Below are 14,858 nucleotides of genomic sequence, written 5' to 3'. Positions count from 1 at the left end.
CCTGTTCGTCAACTCAAGCTGAAGCGATCTTGGGTGCTGCAACAGGACAATGACCCAAAACACACCAGCAAATCCACCTCTGAATGGCTGAAGAAAAACAAAATGAAGACTTTGGAGTGGCCTAGTCAAAGTCCTGACCTGAATCCAATTGAGATGCTGTGGCATGACCTTAAAAAGGCGGTTCATGCTAGAAAACCCTCAAATAAAGCTGAATTACAACAATTCTGCAAAGATGAGTGGGCCAAAATTCCTCCAGAGCGCTGTAAAAGACTCATTGCAAGTTATCATAACGCTTGATTGCAGTTATTGCTGCTAAGGGTGGCCCAACCAGTTATCAGGTTCAGGGGGCAATTACTTTTTCACACAGGGCCATGTAGGTTTGGATTTTTTTTCTCCCTAAATAATAAAAACCATCATTTAAAAACTGCATTTTGTGTTTACTTGTGTTTATATTTGACTAATGGTTAAATGTGTTTGATGATCAGAAACATTTTGTGTGACAAACATGCAAAAGAATAAGAAATCAGGAAGGGGGCAAATAGTTTTTCACACCACTGTATGTGCATGAAAAAAGGTTGTTTGGCAGTTGGTATTGTCAGCAAAAATTGGTTTATTGAAGATAAATTGAAGTGAATAATTGTATTAATATTTAAAAGTCAGAGACATTGTATTGTTTCAATATTCTTTTTATGAGCATTATTTGAATTCCAAACATGACAGAAAAGTTTTGCATATGTCAGTTATGACAGATAGGGGGCGCTATCGCTCCCTTGAACCCTTGTCCAAGACGCCAGACACCAGATAAAAGTCCAAAAGTAGACTATATTTATTCTGCACAGTGCACAAAGCACCCTCTCCTCCACAATACTCATTAAATAACTCACAATAATCACAATAAACAATCCACTACTCCCAGACGCATTGCCACCCTTCCACCCAGCTCAGCTCGCCGTCTGGGAGCTCCCATAATCCTTTTATAGTCCCTGACCCGGAAGTGTTCCAATCCCCAGTCCATGTGATCTCCTATCACTTCCGGGTCAGATCTAAAGTCCTTTACTTCACCCCGGAAGCACATCATTCCCCTTGTCCATGTGACTTGGACGTGCTTCCGGGGTGTAAGGCAAATAAACATCGTTCCTGCCTGCAGCGTCTCCTAGTGGCCCCCATGATATCCAGCAGGGCTGTGCTTAAAGACTCCAATGTCCATGATGCCCTGCTGTTCTTTCGGGCACCTCCATACTGCAAATAGGGCTCCACCTGGCGGCTTGGGGGTATTGGCCGGGATGAACGGCCGGCCATACACCACACAGTGTAGAACATTTTTGCGGTAGCAGTGTTAATTGGTAGTTTCACATGTATCCTTTGAGTCACACCAAACTAACTCCCTGTGATGTATTAAAATAATGAAATTCTCCCTGTCAAAGGTTGGTTCCTTACTCCATTTATTTTGAGAGATTAAAAACACCCACAGTAGCAAAAGATTAGAGTTGTATATTGGTAAGGGTAAAGCAGTTGGTAATGTTGTAAATTCAGTCATTGATTCATTCTTGTTTCAATTGATAATATCAACACAAACAGTATATGCGAAATGTTGGAGGCAGATGATCTCCAGTAATCCCACCTATGATACTAATGATGTACATTGCACTAAATTCTGCAGGGTAATCTCGCCCATGTCTTAGACCTCACTACAGACAATGTTTAAAAAATAAAAGCAAGAAAGGAGCAAAAACATTACTAGCAAAAGAATAGAATTTATCAGCCCTTGTCAGAAAATGCAAAATTCAGTAAATTAAATGGATATAGTAAAGCCTCAAATTATGCAAATTAAACTTACCTGATTCATTCACAGTGGCATGTGGTGCAGTGAGAATGAAGAAAACATGTTCACCACTGCACTCTCTTTCACTCACACTCGCTGCTGCACAAGAAAGGGCAAGACATGCACTAGTCTACATACACTCGGGCTCACCCATAGCGGAAGGAAAAGAAGAGAGAGACACTCCTCTGTATACCTTTGAACTTTCTTGCTCAACCTGGTTTTCCATGTTGTATGAACAAAGCAGTTGCGAACCTGCTGTACTCTCTCTCTCTCTCTCACTGTGGTGTGAGAAACCGCAAGACACAGTCTGCTCATGCTCTCACCATGGTAAGTGGCATGGCTCAATAATCTGGATCTGGTTCTGGTACTTTCACCTGGACACCCATAATGTAGCTGAAAATTACAGATTCAGCTTCATGCAGAATGATTCATCCTGCTGCTGTCCAAACAACCTACACTACTTCTTCTTTCAGCTGCTCCCTTTAGGGGTTGCCACAGCGGACCATCTTCTTCCATATCTTTCTGACCTCTGCATCTTGTTCTGTTACACCGATCACCTGCATGTCCAAACAACTGACACTAACCACATAAAAAGATGCAAAAACAAAACTAAGCTATCAATTTGTTTGAAGCTTAACATATCACAACAGGTGACAGTTTTTGTAGTTCTTATTGCCACTGCATAAGTTGAATAAAGATCATAGTTATTTTAATTGTATCTTCATTAAAATATACTAGTAACCTGACTGTGGTTGGTTACCCCTTATACTAAGCTCTGCCAGTATGATCTTCATTCACCAGGGAATTTAATGGAATAGGGGGACATAAAAATGGATGAGCTGTATAAATTTTATACCAAAGGGTAAAGAAATATGTAAATAGTATCCCTTTCTGATGTGTAATTTTGAAAATACCTTAAACTCTTTCACCTGAATGTAGATCAATAGCAGAAAACTCTGTTGCACCCTTGCAGTAAATCCATATTTCATCTTATGTGACTGTTTTGCATTGCAGGGTGGATTTCTGATCTTAACATTACATGTATATATTTTAAAGGAGAAGTTGTTATGCCCCAGGAGTCATAACTTACATCATTTGTTTGCTTAGCTTAATTCCTGTTTTGTAGATAATGCTGCTGCCAGCATTTGTCCACTCCTGCCACTCCCTCCTTATTTCTAATTCAACAGTTCATTTCAGCTTTTCTACACATGAACAGATTTAGAACTACAATGTGGTGGGCACTTTTTTGGCATTGTTAGATAGAGTTTATTAGCATGTGCAAGTCTAAACTGTGCAAGTTTAATATATTTATTTCTGCTTATTTCAGGCTGGAACAGATGGTGCAAGTATAGGGAACTGTCCATTCTCTCAAAGGCTGTTCATGGTTCTCTGGCTGAAAGGTGTGACTTTCAATGTTACCACTGTGGATATGAAAAGGCAAGTACAATGATCAAGGATTCAGTGATACTGCTTTTTTCTTACTTTGGTAACTTGTGCAACTACATGCCATTCATGAATTGTTTGCTCTCCTTGTCTTCAATTTGTTTCATTTTCGCTTTATTTACTTGTTTTTTTGCACATTCATATTATTATATCAAAAAAAAGGGCAATTTTTCTCACCTGCCACAACATGGGGACTTTGGCCACCACCACACTTAAAAAGTATTTTGTAGTAATAGACAATCAGATACACTTTGTGATTTGACAGGCTCCTGAAACGTTCAAGTACTTTTAAACAATCTTAAGCGAGAGTGCATGGCAGGATCATTGGGTAACACTGTGTCCTTGCAATTTGATACTGTGAGGAATTGTGTTATATTTTGCTGTATTTCAACTTTTTTTATTTTTATTTTATAGTAGTAGAGTATAGGAAGAGATACCAGATAATGAATGGTTCTCTTGCCACAGCTTTACCAGTTTGTCTTCTTTTTCATCTATTAAAAAATATTTTGCAGCCATGCCTTAAGAAGTATAAACACAGAGTCACTTCCTGATGTTGTCAGTTGGAGTTGAAACACATATAAAGTTTGCATGACTTCTCACACCAAACAAACTATGCAGACAATGCCTTCCATTATTTTTTTAACTTGTCAGAAAGCCATGGGGAGCCCACAAGCCAATTGGATCACTCTTTGTTATAGCTTATATCTTGTGATTTTCTAGTTGCTTTGTTCCGATTTCAAAAAACACTCAGGGGTTTAGAACTCAGGGTATAAAGACCCACTTTCAGTTTTTTGTGCATTAGTAAACTGTTGCGTTCCTTGTCTTTATTTATTTATTTTTTGTCGCACATGCATTATTTTTTTTCCTCTCTTTCATTCCATTTGTTTATAGGAAGCCAGAAATATTAAAAGATCTTGCCCCAGGAGCACAGCCACCTTTCCTGGTGTATGGATCAGAGGTCAAAACCGACACCAACAAGATAGAGGAGTTCCTGGAAGAAACCCTGTCCCCACCCAAGTATGTACCTTTCTTATAAAATGAATTTAAAGTTTTGCTGCAGGAGCTTTTCGTTCCAACAATAGTGAAATGTTCCCATGCAGCATCTTGGTTGATACTCCTTTCTTCTTATGAAGATTCCTGTTTTTATTTCCCTATACTGTGTCAGCATGTTTCTGTGACTATTCCTTAATTTATCCACTATGATCCGAACAGATAATTTATTTATTATCCCACTGTACAGTTAAAAAATGTTAGTGCTTCTAAAAGGTATTGTTGAATGTACTGCATATTACTGAGCACAAAAAAGGAACAATACAAGTTGTGATTTTATTGTATAATGCTGAGAAGTTTTGAACTTTTATTGAGGTATTAATTAATATATGACCTTTATCATTCAGGCCTCGATTTAAATGTTTTCCTCTTTAATCTGTAATTCTAGGGTGTTTTACCGTGTTACATCTTATCTGAAGAAGAGGCCTGGGTTGCCTCAAAAGCTTGCATATTGTAATCTTTTTAGTTAGCTAATAAAAGGTATAATTGTTTTGCTTGACTTCTCTTTAATCTGGAAAGTGTGGTTTTAAGTTTACAACTGTTCCTCAAGCCAAATTGTGTCAATAAAAAATACTTTTTTATTTCTGCACTATAAATCATTCACATATTTTCTCACCCTGTTTAGTCTGTTATACAATAGCAGAAAGCTGGACCCTATCCGAGCAGTTTTGAGCTTCAGGAAGATAAATTCTGAATTGAATGCTAGCCAGTTGTAGGTAGGGCATGTTCTTGTACAAACCCTCACTTACACCTGTATATCTTACTGTATATTTTGCTTCTCCCTCAGTTAAGTACAACATACAGAGTATTTACAATGTTTTCCTTTGTGGTGTTTAGGTTTCAATTTAGTTTATTTTGAAAAGTTTGTAGGCTTATGTTACGTTTTTCTTATAAATTCATTTTTCAAATACACATAGATAAATGGAGAAAATATTGCGTAAGAAAAATTTGTAGTTTAAAGTGATTCCTCATTGATGGAAAAACACAAGGTACACTCATCTCATTTCATCTCATTGTATTCTGAATCTAACCTGCAGTAAAGTTTCAGAGTGTATCAGGTGCTAAAAGAGATATTAAATTTAATTGACCACCTTAAACAGACTGTCCTTGTACAGTATTGTACAGTTATTTGTACTAGTGTGTAGCTGGGTGCCTGTCCTTCGTATTTGTGGTTGTTCATTAATAGTTTGGACTCTTCTGATGCGAGTAATTTATTTTACAAGCAAGTGCATCAGGCTATACCATTTTTCCTGAGTAGAAAAAACAGATGACTTAGTAATTCCTGGAAGTATGATTCACGCTCTTAATTTAGGTTTCAGAGCAATTTCCTTAAAACCAATTTTGGAAAACATTATTTCTTGCTGTTCTTTCCTTAACACTAGAATTACCAGAGCCTATGAGAAAACTCGTAAATCCGGCCCACCTTAAATCCATTCTCACCTTTCCGCCAGTGTCATTTGTCTTGTCAATGTGCCAATTAAGACAAGCAGCAATCAGCCGGTTATTCCATCCCCCACCATTGCAGAACGTTCACTAAGTTTTCCCAGCTCATGCCTTATTTGATTATCTGGGAGTGAGTGAACTGCTGGAGTTTGAGTGGAAATAATAGATCATTATATGAAACACATGCATTTCATGTGTGTTCTGTTTCTACAGTAATCTGTGTAAACACATTTTTAAAACAGAAAGTTTTTCATATTTTAGTAATAAATGTTACAAAATATAAGCATAAACAATAGAATGTGTGAAGCCTGAAGTCTAAAGATCAAATAAACACTTTCCCAAAAGGCTCAAGGCCGATAGAACAGCTTCCATGGCATAGCGGTAAGATTGACTGATTTGTAATCAAGAGACGATGGTTCTATCCTGACTGTCTCCTATATGCTGTTTTCAGTAGTGTTAATATTATACAGTACTCGCATACATTTGGTTTGCATCTGTAACAGACCGTGTACATTTATAGTACTGTACTTGTAAAAGTTACCTTTTTTTCACTTTTATTGTCTCAGTCACAATCACCTGTTACAGAAGGCGTGAGCTTATTCAGTGCAATAGGATCAACGCACAATATATGCAATATTATTTGAAAACAAACCGCGTCAGATCGGGTGTGAATGTATGCTGGCACTGTTACTTGGAGTCGGATCAGGAGATTATTCAGTATGCGCAAGAACATGCAGGTGGTCAGTTGCTGTGTACTGTGTAATATTAACAATAAGAACAGCTCACTACTGAAAACAGTAGAGTCGGGATCGAACCAGGGACTCCTGATTCAGTCAGCAAATCTTACCGCTGCGCCACGGAAGCTGTTGTCTTTTTCTTCATCCTTTTGTGAAAGTGTTTACTTGATCTTTGGACTTCAGGCTTTATACATTATATAGGTTACTAGCAAAATACCCACGCTTCGCAGCGGAGATGTAGTGTGTAAAAGAAAAGGAAACATTTTAAAAATAACGTAACATAATTGTCAATGTAATTGTTTTGTCACTGTTATGAGTGTTGCTGTCATCAAGGATTTGATTATCATTATTTCTTTCAATCTGGTTTGTATTTAGAGGATGTGTTGTGTTCAAGTTACATTCCGTGTTTGTCAATCGTTGTGAAGATAACAGGTTTCATTCATCGATTCCTTTCTTACTGCATCAATAAACAGCTCGTTTTCCTCTTTATTTGAGACATCACGCACTGCATGCATGGGTTTTTTTTACATTGTCTTCCTTTAGCTGGACATTGACTTTTTCCACCGTGTGCTTTGTTTCCGCAGTAGCTGCACTTATAAATATGCTTGTATGCGTCACTCGCTTCATATTCTTTTGCTGCCTTCTCAATTGTGTAATGCGTTTTTTGTTCAGCGTTCTTTGGAGCTCTTGCTTTTTGTCTGCGTACTGCTCACAGTCAGTTCACGTGAGCCGCTCGGAGTACATGCATCAAAGGTTCTCAGCTGTGCTTGTGCTATCTCGTGCGATGTCCACGGCTTTATTTAATGTTAGCTAAGACCCGACACTTAAAAGTTTCTCTCGCAGTTTCGCTGAGTTTGTGCCAAACACCACCCTGACCATCTCATCTTCGTTTGCATAAGCAGAGCGTTTCTATTGGATTGCCGCTGACGGATGGCCTTATATGGGCAGGCACTTAAATTACGTGGGAGGCGTGACGATGAGGGACGCAACTTCGCCTCACATGGCGACCGAGCTGCAGGCTATGGCCGGTATACATGTACATAAGTAGGTTCCAGTTATGACCGTTACGCGTAGAATTTTGAAATGAAACCTGCCTAACTTTTGTAAGTAAGCTGTAAGGAATGAGCCTGCCAAATTTCAGCCTTCTACCTACACGGAAAGTTGGAGAATTAGTGATGAGTGAGTCAGTCAGTTAAGGCTTTGCCTTTTATTAGTATAGATGCCTACATTTTGTCATTTACTACTGAAATATGAAAAATGTTTCTGTTTTAAAAATGTGTTTACACAGATTACTGTAGAAACGGAACACACATGAAATGCTTGTGTTCCAAATAACAATCTATTATTTCCACTCTAAAACTCCACTTCACTCCCAGATAATCAATCAAGACATAAGCTGGGAGAAGTTCGTGCTCGTTCTAAGTCGGTGGGGGAGATGGAATAGCCGGCTGCTTGCAGCTTGTCTTTATCGGCACATTTAGAGGACAAGAGACGCTGGCGGAGAGGTGGGCCGGATCTACGAGTTTTTTCGTAGGCTGTGGTAATTCTAGTATTAATTTGGTAGTTTTCATATCTGATTCTAGGCACAGTCTCGGGCTGATGTTTTTCCTTCCAGCAGAATTACTAAAGCAGTATGGATTACATACACTGAAATATGTTTTCATAAATTTGTATTATTCAAAAGTATATAAATGCTTTCTTGTTTTGCTTGTTACTGTCCATTTATAAGCGTAAATAGATTTAAATTAACAATGAAAAAGCAGATTCTCTTCATGCTGATTGTTGAGTGCTGTTTTGTAGGAACAATGTACTAGTTTTCTTTTTCATTTTTTAATCCTCTTCTGGTAAAGTGTAATCTCCTTTTTTTTAATAATGAGACTTTATTGTGAAGTTAAACCAGCAGCCTCTCCCAGAAGTGTTTGAAAGTTTGTTACATAATTAAAAATGAGTGCAAGATGTAACCTTTGAATTAAAAAAAAAAAAAATAGCAGAAACCAGAAGACTTTGGTGAGTCACAAACGCAGAATTTGGAAACAGTTCTGGTTGGAAAGAAAAATTATGTGGAATGGCGGTCCTAGTCTTTCAATACTAAACCGCTCTTGGTGTTTTCTTTTCCTTTACAGATACCCTAAGCTGGCAGCCAAGAATCCAGAATCAAATGCAGCTGGCGTAGATGTCTTTTCCAAATTTTCTGCTTATATTAAGAACTCTAACCCAGCAATGAATGACAGTAAGCAACTACACAAATTAATTCAAACAAGAGCCTAATTCATTCTAACTGTAGACTTCTGGTGAAGTCATATGCTGTTATTGACATACTACATTCGAAGATCTGTAACAGTGTTTAGACAGATAGTGGTATGATTTTTGATATGAAATTATAAGCCACAAAGCAATGTATATCATAAAATAAAATCAAAAGCACAGTATATACAGCAAATAAAGAAGAGTAAGCAGTATTGTTTGAGTTATAAAATCATAAATAACAATTTGTCATATTTTGTTAAAATTTAGCTCTACACATGCTGAGAGAAGTAAATTCATAACACAATATGGCACACAAAAATTTTCAAACAGAGAACATTAACCAATGTAGTTTAACCAAAAGGAGAGTGAAAAATAATTCAGCATCTGGTCTATAAAGGTTGATTGTAACTGCAGTATACGTGTGTTTTAGTGTAAAGTCAGGAATCTGTTAAGTATGACTCTCAGCCTAGTTAAAGAGGATAATTTATTAATTTTGTCGTGATGAAAGTTTGAGAAGGGGTTGCACTTCTTGAGTTTTTCTGGTAATTTCACAGGAAATTATTTATTTATTTATTTTTAACAAATGTTGAGTTTCCAAACATCTAATCACTATGGTCACTTTGACAGGTAATCGTCTTACTTTGGGCAGATGCACACTTAGTTATTTGTAAGATAGTTTCTGACCAAGATGAAAAGGACTATTGTGCTAACTGCTAACACCTTTTCAGTCTCACAAACACATCAAACAGAACCACCAAATAATTCTCTGAAATTGTTTTTCTTTTTTATTCATTTTTGTGAAATTATGCTGTTGCAATCAATACTTGCATTTTTTTTTTTATAAATGTACTAAAATCCATATACAATACAAAAATACACACAGTATTCCTAAGGGTTTCATGGCTTTATGATGGCCAGGACTTCTTAAAAAAGGCAACGGCCTTTTTATTTCTTATTTTTTTTTCCCAGATCTGCTAATTGTGTTTATAATGACTAAAATGTACACTTTAGATAAAGAGAGTGAAGAAATGTGAATATCTTTAACTAAAAGATAGAAGCTCTTGATTGTCTGGGCATATATCACACTTTTGTATTGCTAAAATATCCAGAATGTCTAATTTAGTTTCTTATACCTAATGGCATGTAATAAATTATTAATAAAAATAATTATTTTCTAACCTTACACTTGCAAATGAAATTTATTTTTAAAAGAGGTAATACAGCGGCATATATAATAAAGATAACAGCAGGAAGAAATTGATTTAGGATTATCAGTATCTTATTCACTCATTTGAATACCTGGCTGTGGCCTGGATTTTTATATGGAATTCACAGTCTGTGTCTATTACAAGTGTCAGTAATTACAATGTGGATGCCAGTTTCGCAAAGTGTGCTTGTCTCACATATTAATTACTTGGAAGTAGCAAAGAGTGAGGTGTAATGTCTGAAGATAATGTTTAGTGTTTACCTTAAGATATAATATCTGAAAGTGCATCCTGCTGAAATTTCTTGCATATATCTGATTTAATGAAGATCACATAATGGGGGAAATGTGTTAAAACATTATTGAGAAGTCATTCTGCATATGAACATTTTAAGCCTGAGTTTTAAGACTTAGTATTAAATTGGATTCTGACAAGTGGTGCTGTTACTTTCTTCTCCATTGGCCTATATCATAACTTTATAAGAAGATCAACATGGAGCTGTTTCCTGTACATTTTGTCGATAAGCTGGTAATGTTGAAATGAAATAAAATAAAAGTCTGGAGCTGGACTGTTAAAACATACCAAAAATAAGTCCATATACACTTACATAAAATAGTCTCTGCAGAAGGTTCAAGGTTAAAACGACTATCCAGTCCCCACTGTGCATTCTACCTAACACAACTGTTCTTAAGTGGTTCTTATTGTTTTTTATTCTTCATCTTCAAGGATTTGATACAAAAGACCTCATGGAAAGTTGAGGTATCTTTTTTCTTTCAGACATTACAGGCGCTGCACAGTGCTTTGATCAGGATTTTTATATTATTGCTGCAGTTTATTTTAGTTTCCTTCAGTCAGTATGATTGATAAAGTTTGAGATGATTTTCATCTTCCTTGTACAATATGCACAATAATTCATCCTTCCATTTTTGAAACCGCTTATACATTTTTCTACTGCTATGCTACAGGATATGTTTGCTTTTAGAAGTATCACCATTTCCTCACCCTGCTATGCTTAAAATATTGCTCAGGGTAAGGTGCATTTAATATATTCAAAATGGTGGTTACTCATGAATGTCACTACTTCTTCTTTCAGCTGCTCCCGTTAAGGGTCGCCACAGCGGATTATCTTCTTCCATATCTTTCTGTCTTCTGCATCTTGTTCTGTTACACCCATCACCTGCATGTCCTCTTTCACCACATCCATAAACCTTCACTTAGGTCTTCCTCTTTTCCTCTTCCCTGGCAGCTCTATCCTTAGCATCCTTCACCCTATATACCCAGCATCTCTCCTCTGCACATGTCCAAACCAATGCAATCTTGCCTCTCTGACTTTGTCTTCCAACCGTCCAACTTGAGCTGACCCTCTAATGTACTCATTTCTAATCCTGTTCATCCTCGTCAAGCCCAATGCGAATCTTAGCATCTTTAACTCTGCCACCTCCAGCTCTGTCTCCTGCTTTCTGGTCAATGCCACTGTCTCCAACCCATATGACATAGCTGGTCTCATTACCATCCTGTAGACCTTCCGTTTCACTCTTGCTGATACCCGCCTGTCACAAATTACTCCTGACACTTTTCACCACCCATTCCACCCTGCCTGCACTCTCGTTTTCACCTCTCTTCCACAATCCCCATTACTCTGTACTGTTGATCCCAAGTACTTAAACTCATCCACCTTCGCCAACTCTACTCCCTGCATCCTCACCATTCCACTGACCTCCCTCTCATTTACACACATGTATTCTGTCTTGTTCCTACTGACCTTCATTCCTCTCCCCTCTAGAGCATATCTCCACCTCTCCAGGGTCTCCTCAGCCTGCTCCCTAATATTGCTACAGATCCCAATGTCATCAGCAAACATCACAGTCCACGGTGTCTCCTGTCTAATCTCGTCTGTCAACTTGTCCATCACCAGTGGCAAATTGAAAAGGGCTCAGAGCCGATCCCTGAAGTAATCCCACGTCCAACTTGAATGCATCTGTCACTCCTACCGCAGACCTCACCACTGTCACACTTCCTTTGTACATATCCTGTACAACTGTTACATACTTCTCTGCCACTCCCAACTTCCTCATACAATATCACAGCTCCTCTCAAAGGCACCCTGTCATATGCTTTCTCCAGGTCCACAAAGACACAATGCAACTCCTTCTGGCCTTCTGTAAACTTCTCCATCAACATCCTCAGAGCAAACATTGCATCTGTGGTGCTCTTTCTTGGCATGAAACCATACTGCTGCTCACTAATCATCACCTCACTTCTTAACCTAGCTTCCACTACTCTTTCCCATAACTTCATGCTGTGGCTCATCAGTTTTATTCCCCTGTTGTTACTGCAGTCCTGCACATCCCCCTTATTCTTAATTATTGGCACCAGTACTCATTTTCTCCACTCCTCAGGCATTATGCCACTTTCCAAGATTCCATTAAACAATCTGATTAAAAACACCACTGCCATCTCTCCTAAACACCTGCATGCTTCCATAGGTATGTCATCAGGACCAACGGCATTTCCATTTTTCATCCTCTTCATAGCTGTCCTTACTTCCACCTTGCTAATCTGTTACATTTCCTGATTCACTATCTCCACATCATCCAACCTCTTCTCTCTCTAGCTCTCTTCATTCATCAGCCAGTCACAGTACTCCTTCCATCTGCTCAACACACTCTCCTCGCTTGTGAGTACGTTTCCATCTTTATCCTTTATCACCCTAACCTGCTGCACATCTTTCCCAGCTCGTCCCTCTGTCTAGCCAATCGGTACAGGTCCTTTTCTCCCTCCTTAGTGTCCAACCTCTCATACAACTCATCATATGCCTTTTCTTTAGCCTTTGCCACCCCCCTCTTCACCTTGCGCCTTATCTCCTTGTACTCTTGTCTACTTTCTGCATCTCTCTGACTATCCCACTTCTTTGCCATCCTCTTCCTCTGTATACTCTCCTGTATTTCCTCATTCCACCACCAGGTTTCCTTTTCCTCCTTCCTCTTTCCAGATGTCATGCCAAGCACCCTTCTTGCTGTCACCCTTACTACATCTGCTGTAGTTTCCCAGCTGTCTGGTAACTCTTCACTGCCACCCAGTGCCTGTCTCACATTCTCCCTAAACTCAACATTGCAGTCTTCCTTTTCAACTTCCACCATTTGATCCTTGGCTCTGCCCTCACTCTCTTCCTCTTCTTGATCTCCAACGTCATCCTACAGACCACCATCCTATGCTGCTTAACTACACTTTCCCCTGCCACCACTTTGCAGTCTTCAGTCTCCTTCAGATCAACTCTTCTGCATAGGATGCAATCTACCTGTGTGCATCTTTCTCCACACTTGTACGTAACCCTATGTTCCTCCCTCTTCTTAAAATACATATTCACCACAGCCATGTCCATCCTTTTGGCAAAATCCACTATCCTCTGACCTTCTTCATTCCTCTCCTTGACACCATACCTACCCATCACCTCCTCATCTCCACTGTTCCCTTCACCAACATGCCCATTGAAATCCGCCCCAATCACAACTTTCTGTCCCTTGGGTACACTGTTCATCACTTCATCCAGCTCACTCCAAAAATCTTCCGTCTCACCCATTGCACACCCAACTTGCGATGCATATGCACTAACAGCATTCATCATCACACCTCCAATTTCCAGCTTCATAATTATTACTCTGTCTGACACTGTTTTCACCTCTAAAACACTCTTGACATACTGTTCCTTCAGAATAACCCCTACTCCATTTCTCCTCCCATCCACACCATAATAGAACAATTTGAATCCGCCTCCAATCTACCTGGCCTTACTCCCCATCCATTTAGTCTCTTGCACTCACAATATATCAACCTTCCTTCTCTCCATATCTGCTAACTCTCTCCCCTTACCAGTCATACTGCCAGCATTCAAAGTTCCTACCTTCAGTTCCACTCTCTTTACTTTCCTCCTCTCCTCCTGCCTCCGGACACGTCTCCCCCAGCACTCCACACCAACCCCCGCCGGTGGTGGTCGTTGTTAACCCAGGGCTTGACCAATCCAGTATGTAAATTTGTATTGTTGTCCACATATTGATTTGGCAAACTTTTATACCAGATGCCCTTCCTGACGTAACCCTCCCCATTTATCCAGGCTTGGGACCGGCATGAAGAAACACACTGTTTTGTGCATCCCCTGTGGCTGGGTTTTATTCATTAATGTCACTAATTTCCACAATATAGTTACACTGATAAATAACAAACTTCTTTCTCTCTACTTACAATTAACTGTAAACATTAAATTTCTCAAAGCAGTCAATAGTACACTTGAAATTATTATTATTATTATTATAGTAAATTTGGCTAATACCTTTACCCAAATGGACTTACAAGATATAGTGTAATTGTTTGCATAATTCTTTTTACAATTGAAGCATAGGCAGGATAAGTGACTTGTCAAGTCAAGTAGTTAGTTGTTTGCTTTATTCCTGGCACTTGATGTTGGTGGAAAGAAATACGGAATTCAACAGTTCCATTGCAACCATATCAAAATTTCTTTCTTCTGACTTTCTTTATAGACTTGGAGAAAGGTCTCTTGAAAGCCTTGAAGAAGCTAGACGATTATCTGAATACTCCTTTACCAGATGAAATTGATGAGAACAGTGCAGAGGATGATGCCGTATCTCATCGCAACTTTCTGGATGGGAATGATCTTACACTTGCAGATTGCAACCTGCTTCCAAAGCTGCATATTGTCAAGGTGAGATGCAACAGCTCAAAATGTAAATAAATAAGTTAGTTCCTGCATAATGAAGGACAAAGTTAATTTGTTGTGCGTGTCCAGCCCTAATCCTGGAGATCCCTGTATCTGTAGGGTTTTGTTCAAACTGGTTACCCTATCAGTAAATCATTTTACCTATAAGTGATCTGATTATTTATTTACCTGGTCTTTTT

General features: G+C 38.6%; 1 protein-coding gene across 1 annotated transcript in view; it reads left to right on the top strand.

Annotated features, from left to right (window-relative positions):
• The window catches only part of clic1 (chloride intracellular channel 1), a 55,941-nt gene that overhangs the window by 38,677 nt on the left and 2,406 nt on the right, over positions 1-14,858 (top strand). The window contains exons 2-5 of the mRNA XM_039768785.1: positions 3,150-3,259; positions 4,157-4,282; positions 8,619-8,725; positions 14,483-14,664. Of these exons, the coding sequence (XP_039624719.1) occupies positions 3,150-3,259; positions 4,157-4,282; positions 8,619-8,725; positions 14,483-14,664 (525 nt within the window). The remainder of the gene's footprint in view (positions 1-3,149; positions 3,260-4,156; positions 4,283-8,618; positions 8,726-14,482; positions 14,665-14,858) is intronic.

This window comes from Polypterus senegalus, chromosome 11, assembly GCF_016835505.1.
Source record: "Polypterus senegalus isolate Bchr_013 chromosome 11, ASM1683550v1, whole genome shotgun sequence".
Taxonomy (NCBI): Eukaryota; Metazoa; Chordata; class Cladistia; order Polypteriformes; family Polypteridae; genus Polypterus; species Polypterus senegalus.
Note: the sequence above shows the minus strand (reverse complement) of the source record. Positions and strands in the feature narration are given on the sequence as shown.